Genomic DNA, 22966 nt, shown 5'->3' with positions numbered 1-22966 from the left:
GAAATGCCATAAGCATTGTCAAGTGTAAAACATAAGGCAGGCTAAAAATTTGAAACTAAGTTGGCCATAGAGGCAAAAACTCATAATTAAAACTTTTCTAAACATATCCAAAGCAAGAATCCTGTGAGGCAGTAAGTTGGACCATTAGATGACCGAGGGGTTAAATAAGGCCATTGAAGAGACTGCTTCTGTTTACTAATGAGGATGTTGGAGATACTTGTTCCGGAGGTGGTTTTCAAGGGTGATGAGTCAGATGAACTGAACCAAATCACTGTGAACCTGGAAGAAGGGGTTGTTAATCATGGACCGGTAGAAGTAGTATATATCTGGATTTTCAGAAGGCGTTTGACAAAGTTCCCCCATGAGAGGCTTCTAAGAAAAGTAAAGTCATGGGATAGGTGGTGTCATTTTGTGGATTACAAACTGGTTAAAAGACAGGAAATAGAGTAGGATTAAATAGACAATTTTCTCAGTGGGTTTTAGTGAGAGGAAGGGAAACTGTTTAGGGGCTCATGTGTGAATGAGAAGGAACCGAAGTCTATGTAAGAGAAGGTGGGGGGGGGGGGGCCCTGTGAGTGAATGAGGTCAGGGCTGGGGCCTGGACTCGGAGGGGGCACAAAAAGCAGGTTTGACTAAGGGCACTTAATACCCTTGCACCGGCCCTGTGTGTGGATAGTGGCATGCTGGACTCTCCATGCCAGGCTCCATCTGTTCTATGTGTGAGGCCTAACATCCTGCTGTCCTAGGGGAACACCCGTTAAAGGTGAACAGCTTCACTTTCTCCCACATGAGTAGATGGCAGCAATAAAACAGCTCAAAACCTACCCAATCAACCTTTTTGTCATGGCCAGAGTCTTAGTGAAGATGTTAAGTCATGGCATCCACTGTATTACTACATACTCTTCTTTATATGATGAAAGCTCAGTGGAACCAACGTACTCAACTGATAAATCACAGGGCAGATGATTTATTTATTTATAACTTTTTCTATACCGAAGTTCAAATAAGAGTTACTTATCACTCCGGTTTACATTATAACCAAAAAACAGACAGTAACAAAAGTTGTCTTACATAGAACAAAGGATGAGATAACATGGGAGCAACATAAACAAGGGGGATGAAATGTTTCCACTACAAGAACTGGAGGGAGGAAGGGTTATTACAGTTTTAATGGGGCTCAGATGTAAAGGCTAGCAAGCTAATGCGGTGAAGAGGATGATCTTAGAGTCAAATCTTGGGCTGAGAGGATCCAAGGGGAAGTAGTGAATGACGAGTGGTTATGGGAAAGCTTGTCTGAACAGTAGTCTTAAGTCTCTTCTTGAAAGTGAGTGGGCATTGTTCCAGCCTGAGGTCGGGTGGGAGCAAATTCCACTGTTTGGGACCTGCAGAGGAGATAGCTCTTTTATTTAGGAAGGTTTTGAATGTAGGTACTTTGAGAGTGCCTTTCTGCGCTAATCTAAGAGGACGGGCTGAGGTATGAAGTTGAAGGTGTGTAGAAAGGTCTAGTGGAGAGATGTTAAGAATAGCTTTGTGAGTAATTGATAAAAGCTTGTAGAGGATTCTGTGTTTGACTGGGAGCCAGTGGAGCTTCTTTAGGATTGGTGTTATATGGTCTCTTCTGTTTGTCTTTGTAAGAATCCTTGCTGTTGCATTTTGAAGCAGCTGGAGAGGCTTGATGGAATTGTCTGGCAGGCCAATTCCATGAAGTGATCGCATCACTTCGGTGGTAGACTCAACACAGAAACTTCTCAAAGGCCAACATTTTCACCCACTTCTGATACAACACAACAGGTGCTGCAATGCAAGGATGGGGTGTCCACCTCCATACAGCTTGCTTACAGGACCCTTGGTCTGTTCAGGAGAGAGGTTATCATATAAACGTCCTAGGGATTCTATAATTCAAGTTCAAACCGATTAATTGGGTAGCCCGAGAACTATCTAAACAAGGGCAGTATGGGATAAACAGTTGTATGTTAGGAAGAATGCAAGATATGGAATTGGGCAACCAAAGGAGAATGCTGTATACCTCCCTGGAAGGTTGAATGCCCTGGCATATTCTTTAAGCCATCTCTGTGTGTAAGTAGACTCTTCACCACAGCAGCATGTGCTTCCTATTTCAGCAATGGGGGGCAGCTCCAATAAACCACAAGCTTCCTCAATACACTGTTCAGAGACCATACCTTGAAGCCCTAGCAAAAGATGCCTTTCTCATTCCTTGTCATAATTGTGTCCAGCATGCATTTCCTCTCATTCCTAATCACAAAAAGACTCTCAAAGCTAAGACAAAGAATGATTCTTAACACCTTTCTGGCCTCAGATTCTTCCTTGGCTTCAAAGATTAGTTTAATTTAGTTGTATAGATTTTATGAATCTCCTTTCTCTATAGGCACTGTACAAAGAACCAAGTATAATGCAAAGGTCAAACAAAATGTAAATTAAAAAGGTAATAGTTACAAAATGAAATTTAAAAAAAATTGTTTAAAAACAAAGTATATATAAACAAATTACTCCGCCAGTATGCATTTAAATATTTTCAACTTTGCTCAAGTAATACAAAGGTTCTTTCCTTTGCCCATACCTCCAGTCTCCAGCTTTCACTGCTTGGATGTTGAAAGCCAATCCATGCAAGCTTTGCCATTTCCTGCACAAGTTAGATGTCGTCCTGGCTTCACGGAAACCCTTGTATTTCAAATGGAAGATATTTGCCATTTGATGTACAGCAAGAGATTGATCACTTTACCTGCTCAACCTCTGCTACAATATCTGCTTCACCTCCCTGATTCAGGGCTGAAAACTGAGTGCGTCTCAGTGTCTCGGCTGCCTATTACCACCATGACAAAGGTTCTCCTATTTCTCACCATCCTATGGTTGCTGGATTTAGCAGTGGGATCTTTATTGTGTATTTAGCTCGTGCCTTTTGATAGCCTAAGGTGAGTTGGCCAAATTGATGAATTCAACTTTCAAGCCCCTAGCTCAGTGAACTTTGCAAATATTAACATACCCTTTAATTTCAGGCCAAATAAGATTCTCCTAGGACAAGCAGGATGGTAGCTTTTCTGCACCACCCTCTATCAGGGCTGCTGTAAGATAGATGGCTACAGTTGCTGCAAAACACGATTTCAAAACTGTTTGGGCTAAGAAATGGGACCATGTGATTCCATTATTAATGGAGCTAAGTTGGTTGCCCATAATGTTTAGTTTAACATTTTATGAATAACCCTGAACAAAGTTAATCTGCAATACTTGATAAATCTTCGATTCCATACAGGCCTGTTAGTCACAAGAAGACTTGCTTATTCCAGGCTCCTAATATTAGACTTGAAACAAGGAAAATAGCACTTGGAGAACTGCCAAAAATTGCCCCAAGCTAGAATTTGTGTAATTTATAATCACAGAATAACTAATTTTATTGATGTGAGATTTATATAAACTTTTACACCTTGCATTTTAGTTTGATAATGTAATCTTCTTTGATATGTAAAGTGAAATTGTGGTAAATTAAGTATTCTAACTAGCCAAGCGACAGTAAAACTAAAATTCCTATCATGGAAAGTGTTTCTAATAGCAATCACTTCATCTTAGAGAAGTGAGTGTCAAGCCTTAGCTGTTCATGTTCCCTATATACAGATTTTTAAGAATAGAGTGATGGTGAGAGCGCCAGAATTTCTGCTGAAGTTGTTACATAGCTTTCCATAAACCTTACCCTAGCAAAGCTAACAGTTTTTTTTTTTTTTCATATCCTAGCCACTTGGGTTTTTAGGATTTCCGCAGTGAATATTCCTGAGATTTATGCAATTCATTATGGATGTCCTGAAAATCTGGCTGAGAAACACTGCCCTGGATTATGGCCAAGCTTTGCAGCTCTACTTGGGAAGGACTAAAGCATTAGAAAATCCTTAACTTTCCATTTTATTTGGCCCATTGAACCAGGGCTTACAGATTTCAAAACCAGACTTTATATGCTTGGCTTTTCGGACTGTTCATTTTTGCCTGACTTATACCACGAAGCAGTCGAGGACTCTGAAAGCCCATCAGTAACACCATCATGGATTACACATCTTCATCCTGCCTTAGCACAGGACATCTGCAAAGCAACCAAATGGCTTTATTCACACTTTTTTTTTTTTACCGAGCGTTGTCTTGATGAGGACCTCTAAGGATAATAGCTCTGGCCAAGCAGTTCTGAAAAACCTTTTTAAAACGTAGCTTCAGCTCTCCCTCCAGCCTTTTTGACGGGTTACAGAAGACCGTATTCAAAACAAAATCCAAACCTTGACCTTATGTGGCTAGATTTGTCTTGCTTATCCACAGAGGAAAAAGTTGCTTACCTGTAACAGGTGTTCTCTGTGGACAGTGGAACAAATCAGTCACATTCCCACACCCTCCTCCCCGGAGTTGATGTTTAGCTAGTGAAATGACTGAGACGCAGGAGCCCTCGCCCACAATCAGACAGGTTTCTGTCTCTTCTCAATTTGATAGCCAGCTCCGTGTTGGCAACATCAGGTGTCATTCACTTTTGTGGCTGGCTCTTCCCTCCATTCTTGGAAGAACACTGGGAAAGATCATCAGAAGGGAGTAAACACTGGAGACTCTCCAAACAGAGCCCTTCCCTCTCCGGCACATGGGGAAGGAGGCTGCTCGCTATCCCTTCTGTCCTCCCAGTGCAACAGATGCAGCCACCTCAGAACCAAAGTGCAAGGTGATCAGCACAGAAGAGATTGTAAAGCCATGCACTTTGTCCTCATAGCAAGCTGCTTTCTTTTTCTCCTTCAGTCTCTGCAGCCTGTTTTTCCTGTCTAAAGTGGAAGCTTGTGCTATTCAAACTGGAGGGAAAGCTGCCATGGGGATCAGGAAATAGTGGCTTTACATTCCCTGCAATGCTGAGCTGGTGTAGGGGGAGGTTCCAGCCTGGCATCCCTTTCCCCTGCCAAAACAAGCCTAAGAAGCTAGCATGCAGCCCTGTCCTACTAGCCTTTTCCTTCATTCCCTGTTTTATTGGTAAAATGCAGCAGCTTCTCTGCTTTCCCTTCTGCCGTAAGGGGTAGGCTTAGTTCACTGGTATTACTGGCTTCTTACCAGTTGCTCAAGCTTTGACATGACTAGAACACCTTGATTGTGCATACATCTTGTGAAAAGTCACTTTGCTTGGGTCTCAGACTGTGATTCTCTTCTCTTGTAGGACTTACTTAGACTCCGATATTGGTCTGTCTGAGGAGGCTGTCCAAAAGTACAGCAATGTTGCACTGGGCCACATTAATTGCACTGTTAAAGAACTCCGGCGTCTCTTTCTGGTGGAGGACTTGGTTGATTCTCTGAAGGTAAGTCCTAGAAATTAGTGTTACATTATCTGTAAACTCCCAGTAGGTAAAGCATGCTTGTGGGCATTGCACTGGGTAATATGGTGTATCACATGTTGAACTGATCAGCTTTCTCTCACAGATCTAGAGGTAGCAAGACTGTAGTTAGTTGCTCTGTTAGTACTCTTTACCAGTTGCCATGAACATCTCAGTGAGACGAGTTTTACAAAAATCTTGACTCCAGCTTTGCCTCTGGAAGCTTCCTTGTGACTTCTCCAATGGCTTTTTGCCCCTTTGCCTCTTGGATCTTAGTTACGTTCTTTATAAAGGCAGTTGATTGTAGCTGACTCTTACAAGAAATAACTTCATTTTGGGGGTATAAGAATGAGCGTGCACAATGGTTATAACCGTGAGTTGAGAGCACAGGACGTGTAGGCTGAAGCTTATTGGGGGTCTGAAGAGATGTAAATGGACTGCACTAGATTGCCCTCTGGCAACAGCAGCTAAGAGTAATGTCAGAATGCGGGGTCACAATAATAGTGAGGAGCACTCGTGCATTTCTCTGGCTTGGTTTTGCAGTGAGATTTTTGTTTTGGGCAGTTCAGAAATAAACACCTGAAAGGGAACAAAGCTCCCAAGATTCCTATGCAAACTTTGGAGGATGTATTGTGTTCAAGAAATTGGAAGCTTATAAAACCTGCTTGGTGTAGAGAATGTCAAGGAACTGAAGTGTAAAACGTACTGTGCACAGGTTTCTTCCAGGTGTTCTCCTCCATCTCTCCCTACAGAGTACATAAACCGAAGTTTTATCAAGGATGTAGTCCCGCATTTACACAGTGTAACAAGTGTCTGATTACTGGGTTTGGGTCTTTCTGTGATTTAAGACATGCTGTTTAGCACTAGCCAGGATTTTTCTCCCAGAACTAGCTAGCTTTTTTAAAATACTAGTGAGTGATCCAATATTGAACTTTTTTATAAAGTAGCAGTCCATGGGTTCTGAATAGATGGAGTTGTAAGTGTTGACCTGGCAGCAGAGACCTTGGCTCTGGGTGTTAACCAGGTTTGAGGAGTGGCAAATGATTGCTTGAGTGCTTCTATCTCAGATAAGCTAACTGCACATATTGTATAGATGGATTATATAGTGCCAGTTTGAGGCAAAAGCTTGTACAATTTCTGCCATTTTATTTGGAAACTTTGCCTGACCTGGGAGATCTTGCTGTCACCACTGAAGGAGGTAAATATATATCTTCAGCTATTGGAGAGTTACCTCCTGCAGCAGTCACTGCTGTGCCCTCAGTTTGGGTTTCTTGGACACTGATCATGGTCCGATGATCCCAGGGAAAGAACTGTGTGTAAAATCCTGCAATACTCGGGCATTTTGCATCTTTATTGATCCTAAGTACTTGGTGGTTCTATCTGAGCTGATGGTCCCAGGCCAGACCAGAGTTAACACCGGGAAAGCAGTGAGCATTATTAGCAGGTATTTCCTTCAGCCTCACTCTAACTGTTTTTCCTTTGTCCCAAAAGTAATTTTAGACTTGCTAAGTCCATTTTCTAAGCCGAGCATAGTTGTTCAGTTAATTGCACTGGGGAGGTGTTGGCAGACAATTAGGCGTACTGAAATCAGACTGCAGAGGCAGACTATCATCCGGATGGAAGCAAACTGGAATCGTAACATTTTTTTTTTTTAAAGCAAGGGAACCTTTGCTCCCCCCCTTTTGTTTGTTTGTGCATTTTAAGCAGTGAATGTGATCTTTGTATACAACAAACCCTGCTGGCAAAGATTTTCTGCATATGAGGGGGAGCGTAGTTCTGGGCAGTCCTTGAACTTTTGGGCGTACTGGCTGACATATGATTTTCATAAATGGACAGTAACACAGGCCTTTGGGAGATTTGGGAACTTGCCAAGCTTGCATCTTGTTCGACTTAGGACTATCCTAGTGAGTCAGGCTATGACCTTGTCCTCTGTTATCTTCACCCTTTGACATGTGCTGGCTCTGTTCAGTGAAGTGTATGCAGGAGATAAAATTACAGCCATCTAATATCCTCCCCCTCCACCACACCTTGTCTCCCACGTTCTGGACTTTTAGCTGCTTAAAATCATTTCAGCCCTTTATGCCATGATGGGTAGGCTCACAGATATTTTGCTTGCTAAGGTTTTGCTGCAGTATCTTTCTTACCTAGTAGTTACCAGCTTCCTGTCCTTTCCAAGAGCATGGGGCACACCTACATCAATAAAAATGCAAGACGGGCAGTGAAAACAGGACTGGTATGACCAAAGGAAGAGCTACAGAAGCACAGACCCACCAGTTCCCCAAATGTTTAACCAAAGGGGAGCAGAAAGACGTGAACTGATCCCAGTGCATGAGCCCCCTCTAGATACACTTACAAGACAAGGGAGGTGTGGTGCAAGGAGCCAGCTCAGTTAACGTGGCTGCTAGAGCTCCTCTGCTACTGCTGCTGCCATCCGGTGCTCAGTGCACGCGCTCCTCATCTCACGCCACAGAGGGTGGAAGGACACGCACAGGAGAAGGCTCAGATGAGGTGCTGCACAAAGGGGGGCCCACCAAGCTTGAGGGCTTCAACGCAAGAGGAGACAGAGGATGATTAGATGTTCTCAAAGTAGCCCATAGGCCTTTGAGCCGTTGCTGGTGTCTTCTTCCTGCAAGGTGCTGAGTGAAGCTCTGTGGTTGTCTGTATCTGGAAATCAGGCAGTGGCACACTCGATCCAGTCTGAAAGCACATTCGTTAGGGAACGGTTTCTAATCGGAGGATGGGAACTGTTTCTATGCAAGACTGCTGTTTATAGGTGGTGCTGTCGAGCAGCCCTCAATTCCACCTCAGTTCTGCAAGTTTACTAACCTGATTTTCAACCACTCGTGCCTGCTCCTCCCTGCCCCCTCCCAAATGGGCACCACCTTCTCAAATGCTGGGCTTGCTCCTTGTTCTTCCTCCAGAAGCAGTGCCCACCTCTGTCCCAGTGACTGGGGCTGCCAGCCTCATCTGGTAGCACTAGGGAAGTATGCAGTGGGGCTCCCAGCCTCATCTGGTAGCACTAGGGAAGTATGCAGTGGGGCTGCCAGCCTCATCTGGTAGCACTAGGGAAGTATGCAGTGGGGCTCCCAGCCTCATCTGGTAGCACTAGGGAAGTATGCAGTGGGGCTGCCAGCCTCATCTGGTAGCACTAGGGAAGTATGCAGTGGGGCTGCCAGCCTCATCTGGTAGCACTAGGGAAGTATGCAGTGGGGCTGCCAGCCTCATCTGGTAGCACTAGGGAAGTATGCAGTGGGGCTCCCAGCCTCATCTGGTAGCACTAGGGAAGTATGCAGTGGGGCTGCCAGCAGACAGGCCCCTGTCGTATCACACTTGAAGTATCCTCAAGGCTTCTCACATTTAGCAGGATTCTTGAGGATTGCTAGGAGTGCCCACACAGTTTTCCTCCGGTCTTAATTTTAACAGCCCCATAGTGCAAACATTTTCTACATGAGCTGGTTTGCAGCTCATGTAATGCCCAGGCGACCCTGGTAGATGCCACTGTTCTGGGAGTGGGTTTTGGCTTTTTTTAAGCAGTGTGCCAGAGGTGGTTCTTTTCTAGTGACCTGCAATTAATCCTCTTATACACCAGTGCTACTCACAAAGATGGTAATCGCTGAGGAATCCCCATAACCTACTTTCCATGTGTCTTGATTTGTACACAGCACCTTATGTAGGGTGCTCAGGAATCTGTCCTGGGTCCACTTCTCTCCAGTCTGAATGATATTGCCAAGGACTGAGTAGATTTTTTTGTAGATAAATAAAGGTAAAAGATGGGATTGGGAGAGGTGGAAGAATGTGTGGGTTTTTTGTTTTGTGCTACATTAATAGTGCAAACCGAGTGGTAAAGTTATGCTATGTAAGGAGACTTCGGTGATTCTGGTCCTCATTTTGAATCCCATGATGTGGGAAGGGTTGAAAAATCGAATCCTTGCCATGTATGGAATCGCTGCATGAGGCTAGGGAGCAAGTCCTTTAGAGGTGGCGTATTTTGCAGTTCCTCTCCTTTTACTGGCTGATGTCCTCAAACATTGATCAGGCCAGCAGGAGGTGAGTGGCAATGCCAAGGGCCATATCATCGTCTTCCACCTGAGGTCTTACTACTGCTTTACATGGCACTACAGTGTCCCACATGATTCAGAGTGCTAGCTGGGCCCTGAGCAGGTGACCATGTGTCCCCAGATGCCACCAGTCACCACCTCCCCACTGCTGGCTGGTTGGCTTGTCAGGGGGAGGGGCTGAGAGGATCAGAGGGTGTAGGTAAGCTTGGGTATTGGCATTTGGGAATGACATCTGAGATTGCAGGGTGGAAGGAAGGGTGTGTGTGTGTATGAGGAAGGACTGGGCTGAGACGAGAGCAAGGATGCAACGGGAGAACCAGGCTGGAACAGGGGAAGGACACCCCCCTCCCAAAACTCCTTTATCCCATCCCTGATCTTCCCTCCTTCGCCTTTCCGTCCCCAACATCCTCTTCCTCTCCTCCCCACCCATAAAACTCCCAAAGAACTATTTAAGCATCTTGGCAAGGCTGGAAACCTGAAACCAATTTTTAATGTAAAATTTACATTTGATATGCACAATTCAAATGTATGCAAATATACCACAATTGCTACAGAATTTGCTGCAAAATCTACCCCAGAACTGCCACAGGAGACTTAGGGGATGTTTACAGTTTAAATGTTATGCTGAATTAATGCCTGCCAGTTTTTCCTGGCAGGCTCACCGCTATTGTGGCCTGGGGTGGGCAGCCTTAAAGTGATTCATCAGGAAGGCATTCATAAGAACACTTGTTAGGATGACAAGTTTTAAGCTAGCAGGATTTAACTCCATTGCATGTATAATAACCCAGCTTCTCAACTAATGCACATTTAGCTTAATTGGTCTCTCATCCTCATTTGTTATATGTGTAATCCAGAAGTATTTGCATATTGTGCACATCAGGTTGTTAGACCCCTTTGGGAGGGAGGCAGGGTCAGGGGGCAGAGGGGTAAGTGGCTTATCTGAGGAGTAGCTGAGCTTGTTACTGAGTTATGCTTCTTCCTGGTTCTTCCATGCTGTGTGTAATAGTGGGTGTGAGCCATAATGGACAGTTGATCTAAGCTATCTTCCTTCAGGAAATTATCATGGGGTAAGAGGCAGTGTCCTATTGTGGATTGGTATCTAGTTCAAAGGCCAGAGCAGTGTATCAAATGATGAGCTCTCCAGATAGAGAGGTCAGTATTGGTGAGCCCCAGGTGTTTTTACTGGGACCTGTGCTGTATTAACATTCACAAACAGCCTAAGAAAGGAAGCAGTGAATGAGGTTATTTAAATGTGCAGATACAGATATTAAAACCAGACATGGGGCGTGGCATTTAACATGGACGAGTACAAAGTGATGCACACAGGGAAGAATAATCCTAACTATAGGTGTACGTTTGTAGGCTCCTTATTAGCAATAGCCACCCATAAAAGAGCTCAGTCATTGTGGACAGTACTTTGAAATCCTCAGCACAGTGTGCAGCAGTGGTCTAAAAGCAAGTAGGATGTTAGGAATGATCTGAAAAGGAATGGAGGTAACAGAAAGATGTCCTCTTATCAATCCACGGTGCTACCTAGGCTTGAGCATTGTCTGCAGTTCTGGTCCCTCCCATCTCACACCGTGGAATGGAAGGTTGGCTGGACCTAGTGTCCGGTCGGCCACGGTAATATGGGCTCAGGCACGCTCGGGGAGAAGGCCTGGGTCCACGGCAGTTGGTTGGGGGGGGGGGGGGGTAGGCTGGGGGGGGGGGTCAGTTTTAGGCCAGGAAGGGCAGAGTTAGGTCATTGGGGGGGGGGGGGGGGGGTTTGGAGGCGAAGAGCTGAGGGGGGAGTGGTTAGATGAGCTGGGATTGGGCAGTCCTAGGGAGCTGGTGTGGTGTTGGCTGGCCATGATAGGCCAGCTAGCAAGAGGTCAGCATCAGGTAGGAGGGGGCTCTGACGTAGCGCGTCGCTGGCTCAGTTGCTCGGTGGTGTCCTGGCAGCCGGCTGGTCGCTGCCCTTCTACTGTGGTTGTGTTGTGGGATCACTTTTCGCAGCGGGGGGGGGGGAGTTGTTACGGATGGCCCGAGCCGCTACAGCTTATATTTATCTGTAAAGATGATTTCCTGCTACAATTTTGTGATGGTTGACAACTGGGGCAGTTGTCGGATGCGGGGGTCCACCGGGGTTGGCTTCTTGCTGGGAGGTGGTGGGGGTCTGAACTTGGTGTAAGGACTGGAGGGACGAGCCAGGTGGCTGGTGCTGACAGTCTTGCTGGGGGAAGCAGCGGATGGTCAGGGGATTTTGTCATTGGGAAATGGTGCATGTTTGAGGCTCGGGCCTCCCTGGTGTGTTAAAGCTGCGGCACTGTTAACCCAAACTGTGGTCTGTTATCATTGATTTGTAAAAGGGCAGATGTGAGTGATGTCCTGGCTGCCTATATTACTAGAAAAGATGTAGAGAAATGCTGATAAAAGGGAGTGGAATGGCTCCTTTATGAAAGGATAAACAGATTAGGGCTCATTGGCTTGGAGAAGAGATGACTGATTTTATAAACTTCTTCTAATATCCTATTTCAGACTGGGGTGGAATAAAGGATAGAGCTTTATCCTCTCAGATACCAAAACAAGGGGGTACTCCATGAAACAGACTTAAACAGAAGTGGAGAACTAAAGAGTCAAACTGTGGAATCTATTGCTAGAGGTCAACACAGTGGGGTTTAAAGAGATTTGGACAAGTTCCTAGAGTCCATAAACCAGTCGGGTAGAAATGAGAAAGCTACTACTTATCCCTGGGAGTGAGCAGCGAGAAATAGATGTACTTTTTGGGATCTGAGAGGTACTTGTGACCTGGCCACTTTCTGCCAGGATGCTGGATCTGATGGACCCCGGTCTGACCCCGTGTGGTGTATCTGACATTCTTATGAACCAGGCAGGGCAAAGGGAAAACGACATTTTAACTTTTCTTCTATGGTTGGGGGAGAGATGTGCCTTCAGCAGGATTCACTTGGGGTCCTATTCTGTTAAAGGCCTTTTAAAATGAATCCCAGTTTACAGCTGTCATGCATAAGGCTTACTCCAAGGGCAATTGTGTGCAACTGCCCAGTGCAGAATTCCTCTCCCCCTTATGGATTTTAAGGTTGTAAAATGTGGGCAGCTGACGGTTGCAAAAGATGCTACCATTTTTCTCCTGCCTTTAATACCCGGTTTCTCTCATTGCTGCATGGTCTGAAGCAGCTCATGTCTTGTGATGCTGTGCACAGTGCCTGTGCTCTCCTGAGACGATCATGAGAAGCCTGGCATCGTTAGCTTCAAACTTGAAGCTGTATGGTGCCAGAAGGCATTAGCCGTTCTCCAGCAGAGAGAGAGACCTGAGCACAGAGCAAGGTGGAAGGGGGCTGGCTGGGGGAAAGGGAGGGGATGGCCTGCAGGCTGCTGGAGATGGAAGTGGCTTGGGGCAATTTATTTTTTTTTTAAATTTCAGGGCACTGGGAGGATTTTAATTTGGCAACTTGAAGTACCTGCAGGCAGTGCCAATGATGTTCAATTGCTATTTGTTGCAACCATCACAGATACCGCTGTGTGGCTGTCAGTATTGACAGCTTCAGGCTCTGGGGCTAGCCAAACTAAAAAAAAAAAATAATAATCCTCCCCTCCCCCCACAAAAGTTTGTGCCCCATTATTGTACTCCTGGGAGAATTCTTTACCAAAACCTTTAATTCTGCATGGTTGAGAAATAACACATTTTTCTGTCTAAGTTCACTATTCAACAACTGATTAGTGTTCTGATAGTCTGCAGGTTTTTAATTTTGCTTGGCACTCCCCGAGGAGTAACAGTTTACAGGAGGACTGTGTGGCAGTGGAATAGTCAAAGGTCCATTAAACTCTGCAAGGGTTCTTTCTTTTAAAAGTGAAAGTGACATTGTTTGGTAGTCCATGGCCATCAGGAGTCCTGGCTCTTACTGTGGATGTTGAATGGCAAACTGCAGGGTTCAGTTTTATCTTCCAGACTCTCTTCTCAGCCTTTCAGATTCTTCTTCTTCTTTTCTTCCCTGCATTCACCTTTCAGCAGCTTTACTTTGCAGTTCTACGGGGAGAAGAGGTTTGTAGGGGTTGGGGGTCTCTTCAAGCTGTTAACAAGGTGGTCTTCATTCCTTGGCTAAAACAGGGTATTAAAGTGCCTGTAAAATGTATTGCCCACTTCAGGCTTTACTTGGTGACCTTGAATTGCCAGTGGCCTTTGGCGACCAGGCAGTGAAAAATGTAGGGCCCTGGATGTGATGTTCACTAAGTTGGTTTTTTTTTGTATATATTCTACTGAAAGTTTTAGGATATAGCACAGTTTGCAGTAGTTTGTCAGGAAAAATAGTTTAGGCTGATTGAGCTTTGTCAGATTCTCTTTATGGAGCTTTGTGTACTCTTTTTCTGCACTGGTCTTGGATTTTAGAAGGCAGAATTTCAAAAGGGGAAAGATTTCTAAAAGCAGGCAATTTTTGTTAAAGTTGAACCATTAACCCTTATGTGCATCTTGTACTGTAGCTACTATTGAGAGATTTTGGGTTGTGGCACCACTTATGACCCTCCAGTGGTGTACCGAGAAAGGGGGGGGGGGGCAGGGAGGGCCACATAGGGGGGTGCTGATGGCTGACATGGAGGCCCATGCGGCTGCTGGGAACTACTACTGTGCTGTGTGCCGGAAGCACAAGTGGGGCTGTGGTAGAGGTCATCTCACCACCACCCGAAGAAAAAGGTCACATCCAAACCTGCAGGCACTCCTCCTTCCTGCCTGTGCAGCCTCGGAAGAAAAACATTGCTGGAGCCACACAGGCAGAGAGGAGGAGCATCGGCTGTGTACAGAAGAGGAACAGCACTTATGGGCCTCTGTGAATCCCACGTCATGGCAGCCCAAGAAGAGACAGCCCGGCAGCAGGGCTGCCATGGATGCCATGTTGCGGCCTGAGAAGATCAGGGCCACCAGAGCCCATCCCACGATGACTGTGGAGAGGAGGCCCAGAGACACGAGAGAGGCTGAGGGCCTTTAGAGTCTGTGTATGAGAAAGTTAAGAGACTGTGTGGGAGGGAGTCTGAATGTTTGGGGAGACAGCATGTGACAGCCTGCATGTGTGAGCGCCTGTGCAAGAGCCTGTGTGTGGGAGAGTGAGACTGGGAACCTGACTGTAAGGAAAGAAAACAGATGGTGAAAAGAGAAAAAAAAACTCCTGTAAAAGGAATTGGCAAAAGGGAAGGTGGAAAGCCTGTGACCAATTGATTAGAAAACTAAGATCAGACAGCAAAGGTTAAAAATAATTTAATGATTAGCATATTAGCACATTCTTTGGGAATGTGCAGGAGTAGCTCTCTCTGTACTGATCTTGCAATGTACAAGATCAGCATGGAGGAACTGGAAGCCTACAAGTGTTTAATACCATGGGGGCCTGTGCAGAGGAGTCAGCAGAACAGGCGTCAGTGCCAGCATCAGCAATCGGCACCGCCCCAATAGCCTGACAGCAGTAGCAGAGGAATGAGAGAGGCTCAGAGGTTGTCAAAAGAAAAAGGGGGTCTGCCTTCAGTGTGCATGAATGGGAGTCTGCCTGGGGTCTGTGTGTGTGTGAAAATGAGTGACTGGGAGCTTCCCTGGGTATGTGTCTTGTGTTTGTGAGGGAGCCAGTGAGTGTGTGTGAGAATTCAGGAGAGTGAGAGGGTCTTAGAGCTTGTCTGTGTGAGAGAGGGGTTATGGTGGGTATTAGAGCATGTATATGTGTGTGTGACAGTGTATGTGTGAGAGGATAAAGCTTGTGCTCCCCTAACCTCCCAATCCTCGGTCTCAGGGTGACTGGAAATCAAGAGTTCCCAGGTATGGACAGCAGGGGCTTTTTTAAAATCCTTACTTTTAATTATTGGGTGTTATGTGCTGTTTTGAAATTTTATTGGTGCTTGGGAAATGTTTTAAAAGTATAGGATTTTAATAGAAATGTATCAGTTTTGAAATATTCTTTTTAGAATGGTTTTACTATTATAATTGATGCTTTGTTTCTTGATTTTATTGTTTTGAGGAATGGTGGTTCTTTTTTCAATTGTTAACAGTCTGGCTTCTTGGGGTTTCCATTTCAGTTTTTATCTAACTTGTGATCCTTTAGTCTGTATTTGCAGAGGGTCTCTCAGCTCTGTGTGTGACCATGAGAGATTCTGCTAGCTTATAGCAATCAGGTTTTTTCCTCAGTAGGTGGTGTATTGGTATTCTAGGACCCATATAATATTTACATTGCTGCTTTTTCACGGTTCTAGTTTTGAGTTCTTGGTGTTATTACTATTATGTTAAGCTGGGATTGCAGTATAGATTGAGTGTCTTTTGCGGGGTTTTGTTCACAATGTGTCAGGCAGTGGAAGGAGTTTGTGCTGCTATTACTGTGAGGTAACACCAGAATTTGAGGGAAACATCCAAACTCCATTGTTGGAATTTCCATGGATGCACAGTATGTTACAGAAATGGAGGTGCAGGATTTATATTTTCCTTCCTGTATACATTCCAGACTTCACTCTCATAGCCATATAGAATTAGTTGAAGCTATCAAATTTTAATAGTAGTTATACTAGAGGTGTGAAACTAGCCAGCTTTTTAAAATCATGCAGAAGATTCTTTGGGCTTTCATATTAAGACTTTTTTTATAGCCAATTCTAAAGCAGGGGGCCATGTATGGAGGTGGGTGTGATGAGGAAATGTCATTTTGGCCCCCTCAAATTCTTCTGTCAGATGCCACTGATTTTCTGTGGCCACATTAGTATGAGGAGGGGGGGGGGGTGCTGGAGAGTCATACAAATGCATTGGCCCCCAGGTGCCGGAGACTCTTAGTAAGCCAATGTGCCCCTCCTTCTCTAAGGAAAACTGTGACCAGTGAATTCATTAGTGATACTCACACAGATGTTTGCTGCATCAACACTAGGAAGTCTTTGTAAAATGACCATGTGGTGGCTGGCTTACATGTGCAGGACAATTTTCTTTGTCCATTCTGAGACAGTCTGAATACTTTTCGTGCAGGCTTTACGTCAGTTTTCAGAATAAGCAAGCATTGCCCTTTGGAGCACCATGGACATCACCGCATCTGCTTTTTGTGTGGGCACATTGCTTTGGAAAATGACTTGTTCTTATCCCACCCAAAAGCCTCCCCTAAATGCAGCTAAAAGTAAATGTATGTACTCTTAGCCATGTTGAGAGTGGATGCTTTGACAGTATTTGCAGGAAAATTGCCCAACTTGTGCACTGGGAGCAATCTGTCCTGTTTTCACAGGCAAAGCTTGGAACATCTCTATCAGTTACTGTTTGTGCTGTTGTCTGAACCAAACTTCCTAGGTGCTGTGATGCCCTCCAGTGCCATCCCTGAAGCTGTGGGATTCAGGAGCCGGGTGTCCAGATGCACGGTGCATAATAAAAGGAGCTCCTTTTGTGTGCTGCTTTATGCAAGATTTGTCAGTTCCTGATTATTTAGGGATTTTTGTCTTAAACCTCTTGCTTTCCTCTGGCTCCATTGTTTGTGGGATGACAGGCATGTTTTGATTTTGGTTAATCATGACACTTTATTTTCTAGGTGGTTTATCCATGGAACCTGTTGGCTTTAAAATTCCTGTTGTGATGGGTCATGGGAAGATAGCTGGAATTTGTTCAAGCAAAAATAGGAAAGCTCGATGTCTTCCCTTTTGCTTAAACTCTGCCTAGGCATGTCCCAAGCGCTGATTCCCACTGACATGACAATCTTCTAACTACCAGATCCGTTTGGAAAAGGTCTGCTAAGAGAGGACCTGTTAATTGAGCATCAGCCTGATATATTCTGCATTACAGAAACCTGGTTACTAGAGTTTGATCTTGTAATGATAAATGTTATGTCCTTCAACCCACAAGATCATTGCCTCTGGTCAATGTTAGAAGGGCAGGGGGCTACTTATCAAGCAACCACTAGATACATTCAGGCTGATGCAGTATCGTGTGCTCAGCTGAGCTCACGGCTTTACACGTACGTTTTGGATGCACGACCAAAATCCCTCATGCAAGAAGGGGATTAGCGTGTCCAAACCTGCACAAAGCTAATAGCGCTCATGGCAAGTAAATTTGTTGATGAGGTTATTAGCTGCTGTGCACCTAACGTGCAAAAACTAACAAAAGCAGAAAATACTGCTTTTCTGTATTCCTCAGACTTAATATCGTGGCAATATAAAGTCTGAGAAACCAGAATAAGGGAAAGTTGCTGTCAGTGGAAAATGGCTGCTCCAGTTAACGAGCGTCCATTTTCCTAACCCTACTGACAGCTGCCTCTCCTGGGTGCCCGATGCCGAGGAGGCACTAGGGACACTTCTTTTCTCCTAGCGCCTTCTTTTTACCATGACAGCTCCATTTAAATATTAAATCGGGTGCCCAGGAGAGGTGGATCGGCGCACATTAGATTTAAATCTTGTGTTTAGTTTCCTCTGCCCCATTTTGCAAATGATCACTTTGTGCCTTAAATTGTTTGTTCTCATACTAAAGCATACGTGGACACTTAAAACATGTAAGAGATAACAGAAGTATTCAAACACCTCCAAGGAATAAATGCACAGGAGGCAGACCTCTTTCAGTGGTAAGGAGGCTATGGGCTGATGAAAAGGGGTAGACTCAGGAAATCCTTTTACAGAAAGGGTGGTAGACATGGTCAGCCTCTGAGGTGGAGGTAAGGAGGGGACAGTACCTCAATACAACAAAACTTGGAAGAAGCACAGGATCTCTGAAAGGGAAGGGGCCGTGGTGTGATGGGGCCATATGATCTTTATCAGTCACCATGCTCTATCTGAGTGAACTGGGACTGAATGGAACTGGTTGGTTCAGATGTGCCAAACTAGTTACTGAATTTTGGTTGGCCTGAACCAAACCAAAACTACTTGCAACTGAGCCCAAATGAACTGAAACACAAAATATAATGGCTTGACTCTGGCTTGATCCATTTTTTTAGCTGAAATACCGTAAGTTATTTCTGCAAAATGCTGGAATGGCCAAGTAATAACATGTAAAGAATTACAAAACTTAGATTTTTACAGGGCAACTTACCTCTGGAATTGCAGTGTGTTTTACAGCATGGGTACCTGTCAGGAGCACCCCCTGAGTTTAAATAATGCCTCGATGAAATTCTACTGATCTAGAGTAGCATTCTGTGCTTAGTCCAAAGATGTTTTGCGTTATACTCATCACTAAATGCACAAGATACATAAAGCCAAAAGCGATTGCATATTGTGGGAGTATCTGGGGCAATGTGTGAAATGTCAGATGAATAATTTACCCAGAGATCATCCAGGAGAGCAGTCCTTGTGCCCTAGATGTATTCAGCTGTGTGGGGCTTTGCTGCTTTTACAGCTTTTGAAAGTAGCACAGATTCTGATGCATTGAACCTGGAAGTCTCTCTTGCTGGTATGGCTGAATTTTTGACTTTGGGGGGTTTCTTTAGTAGCGTTTAATCAGATGAATGTTGTACAGCAAGTGAGAAACCTGTTTTGTTTTTTTTTTCTTTATAGTTTGCAGTGCTGATGTGGATCTTAACCTATGTTGGTGCCTTGTTCAATGGTCTGACATTGATGATTTTGGGTAAGTCTCTCTTTTTAAAGATTTAATATATTTATATATATAATATATATATATATATATATATATATATATATATTTGAGTTTTACAGACAGGATTCCCAAAGTGTTAGGTTTGATGCAGCAGAGTACTAAATGACGTGATAAAGGAGCCCTTGATTAGAATCTCTGTGGGGAGCTCATGTTGAATGTAATAACAGCGAGCAGGCACATCTTGTTCCGGATTGAACACCAAATACGCTTGCATCCATTGCTTTGTGTGCTAGAGCTCCAATACTGGCAGCTGCTTTCCCTGCCAAAGTTACCAGTGCCTCCTACAGCAGGTATTGGGAGTTGGTTGTAGCCCATCTTGTGATGAAATGGCATAGTAGGAAGCTAAGGGGATAGATAAGGTGCACAAGGCCATTAATTGCAACCCTTAAGTAAATCATTTCCAATATGCCTATGGATGTAATGGAATTGAGTGAGTGCTTATAGTTTTTGGTGGTCTCCCAAGGCCAGCAGCGACCGCAATAGAATGGAGCTAAATCCCAGACCTTTCTGGAAAGGTAAAAACCTTTCACTTCGCGTGTGGTTGTTTTTATCCACAGATTGGCACATGTTTTCATCATATGGCTGTGCACAGCTTGTCCAGACCTTTCTACCCAAGTCACCTAGAATTAATCTGTCAGGTCTGCTTATTAGCCTGTGGTGGTTTTCTTCAATGCAGCTTTTGCCAAAACGCTGAGTGAATTTTTCTTATCTGAACTGTCCTGACAAGAAGAAGTTTGTAGTTTGATTTAGACTTGCTGGCTTTCTTGACAATATCTGATTGGCAGGCCAGTAGTTTCAAGCTGAGTTTTTTGTTTGGGTGTGTATTTAAAATTTATTTTTCAACCACCACTCCAATGAATGCAGTGATTCACCAAATTAAAAAAAAAAATGAACTTACTTGAACATCCATAAAAATCCATCATGACAAACATAACTGGCTATCAGGTTGTTACAAATATTGGGACAAGGCCACAATGGTATATGCTAATGTCACCCAGAGTAGATCTAGAATAGGCTACCTTGCTGGCAAACTTAAACTCAGATCCTTTGAAGCTGGTCTGAAAACTTCAATACAAGGACCACAGCCAAAGAAATTGGTGGCCAGGACATACTGAAAATGCTCTAAAACCTGTTTTTTGGTCTTTGAATAGACCCAGGAGTAGAGAATCTCTTCCCAGTTGAGCTGCCAGGGCTATGAATACTTTAGCAAGAAATCAGAAAGTTGACCCATGACATGCACAACTGTATGTTCAGTAGCCTTTCCAGTTAGCTCTGGAAGACTTATGTCCATTCTACAAATAGTATAGCCACATATCCCACTTGTGACTCTGAGCTTCTGTCTCTTGAGAACATCTGTTACAGGTAAGCAACTTTGCTTTACTCCAGCTGCTCCTTTTTTGTAGCAGGCCTAAAGAACCATAAATGTTTTCATCTAACTTCTCTCCTACCAATATTGCTGTGGACTTCCTTCTCTTGGATTAAGAACATAAGACGTGCTAAACTGAGTCAGATCAAAGGTCCATCAAGCCCAGCATCCTGTTTCTGATGGTGGTCAATCCAGATTGCAAGTACCTAGCAGGATCCCAGTGAATAGATCTAGTGCTTCCTGCTCATGAGATAATCAGTAGCTTTCCCAAAGTATACATGGCTTATGCTTTATGGGCTTTGTCTCCAGGAATGTGTCTAAACCTTCTTTTAAATGCATCTATGCCAACTACTTTAACTACATCCTCTGCTACAAAATCCAGTTCTAACTATGTGCTGAATGAAAAAGGTACCTTCTCAGATTTGTTTTAAATGTGCTACCTATAAGCTTCATGGAGTTCCCCTAGTCTTGGTATTATTGGAAAGAGTAAATAACATTCCCTGTTTGCCTTTTTTACTCTGCTTATGATTTTATAGACCTATCATACTTCCTTTCAGCCATCTCTTCTCCAAGCTGAAGAGCCCTAACCTGTTTAGCTTTCCTCATAGGGGAGCTGTTCCATCCCCTTTATCATTTTGGTTGCCCTTCTCTGTACCTCTTCTAGTACAGCAATATCTTTCTTGAGGAGGAGTGACTAGAATTGAATATAATACTCAAGGTGCATTCACACCAGGGATCAGTAGGCATTGATATCCTCTTTTCTATTTTCCATTCCTTTCCTAATACATAACCTTCTATTTGCTTTTTTTTGATCTTGTGCACACTGGGCAGAGAATTTCAAAATATTGTCCTAGGTTGTTACATTTAATATGGAACCCAGAGCATCATGTACCTATAGTTGGGGAAGAATAATCCTATGGGTATCAGTTTGCATTAGTCCATTATTTCATCTGCCATTCAGACTCCCAGTACTCTGGTCTTGCAAGGTTCTCTTGCAGATTCTCATAGTTGTGATCTAAAAACTCTGAATAATATTATCTGTAAATGTAACCTTTTCCAGGTCATTATGAATATATTAAAACACTAGTTCCAGTATAAATCCCTAGGGCAGTCCACGATTTACCTTTTTCCCTTGAAAGAAATGACCATTCAGTCCTGCTTCTTATCCTTTACCAGTTACTAATCCCCAATAGAACATTGCCTCCTATCTCATGACTTTAAAATGTTGCTGATGTCTTTCAAGGGAGTGTCAAACATCTACTGACAATCCAGATACACTATGTACTGACTCATCCCTTGTCAACATATTTGTTAACCCATTCAAAACCAATCTAACATTTCTAAAGTAAGACTTTTGTTAGACTAATCTGTCTAGATGGCCAGTAATTTTGTTTTCAGAATAGTTTCAACCATTCTGCCTGTGGACATTACCTTGGCCACCCTGCAAGCCTCAGGTACTGTAGTTGATTTGCATGAGAAGACAGATTAAGACAATTTGTAATCTTATTTTTTAGTTTTCAGAATTCTGGTATGCACAGCTGTCCCAGTGACTTGTAACCATTTGCTCTAGTAAATCTTTTCCATTCAACTTGTTTTTATTTGGTTCATCTGAACCATCACCCTTAGAATATTTCTGGCATAAGTGTCTCCCCCAAAGCCCTCCTGAGTAAAAATTCATTTACCATAGTTTTTTTTCTGCTATAGCCAGAGCCCCTTGGTTTCTTGTGGCAAACTTCAAGATTTGGTGCAAAGCATTGGCAAGTTATTTTGCTAATTTCCTAATTTTTCAAAATTCTGTAGAAATTGTGGCAAGTTTGCATAAAGACTCACACCGCTGATTATGCAAAATCAGCTTTTTATTGAAAACTTCATATTTGTATTTAAACAATATTTAAACTAAATACAAATGTTTCAAATACAAAAAATCAACAATTTATCAAGTTGACGTTAGTCTGTTCACTTAGAACAGTGCAACCAACCGTATATCTTCTTGAATGCCCTTGTCTTTATCTTCTCTGCCAGCTGTGAGACACTGGCAGTTTCAGACTTCCAAAACACATCCAGGTCTCTGTAAAAGGTGTATGATTTGGCCACCGTGCAGATGTAAGAACCCTTGCATAAAGATGAAATTTTATAGGAGCATTACTCCATCCAGGGATTATATCAGCCCTGAGATCTTGGAGGGATGAAACACTGACTATTTTCTGTCCATGCTAACCCCCCCACACACACACATGGACACACCCCAAATCCCTGCTTAATTTCAGGTCAGGAGGAAGTAGGATGGGGGACACAGAAATGAGACTAGAGGCAGACAGGACCCTGCTGCCTTGCTGAATGGATTACAAGGTATGAAAGCGTTCAGGGATATTGATTCTGTGGCAGATTGTAAAATACACAGCAGAAGCGAATGATGCACTTTCTCTTGCTGTCCAACAATAGCTAGAGGTTAGGGGATTCTAGCTATGGCCTTGTCTTCCCTGAGTACCTGTTTACTCCTCATCTGCGGCCCTTATAATCTAGTGGTCTAATGCAGGGCTTTTCAGCCTTTTTTTTTTCAGTGCACACTTTCAAGTTTGCTTGACCCTGGGTAGGTACCAATGATTTTTACAATGTTGTACATTCATTACCCAGCCTTGCA

At 43.8% G+C, this 22966-nt stretch overlaps 1 protein-coding gene across 1 annotated transcript in view; it reads left to right on the top strand.

Annotated features, from left to right (window-relative positions):
• RTN4 (reticulon 4) overlaps nt 1–22966 on the top strand; it is a 159969-nt gene that overhangs the window by 116426 nt on the left and 20577 nt on the right. Inside the window, 2 exon segments of the mRNA XM_029593448.1 lie at nt 5180–5318; nt 18860–18929. Of these exon segments, the coding sequence (XP_029449308.1) occupies nt 5180–5318; nt 18860–18929 (209 nt within the window).

The sequence above is a fragment of the Rhinatrema bivittatum genome, chromosome 3 (assembly GCF_901001135.1).
Source record: "Rhinatrema bivittatum chromosome 3, aRhiBiv1.1, whole genome shotgun sequence".
NCBI classification, from domain to species: Eukaryota; Metazoa; Chordata; class Amphibia; order Gymnophiona; family Rhinatrematidae; genus Rhinatrema; species Rhinatrema bivittatum.
This window is presented reverse-complemented; position numbering and strand designations above follow the sequence as displayed.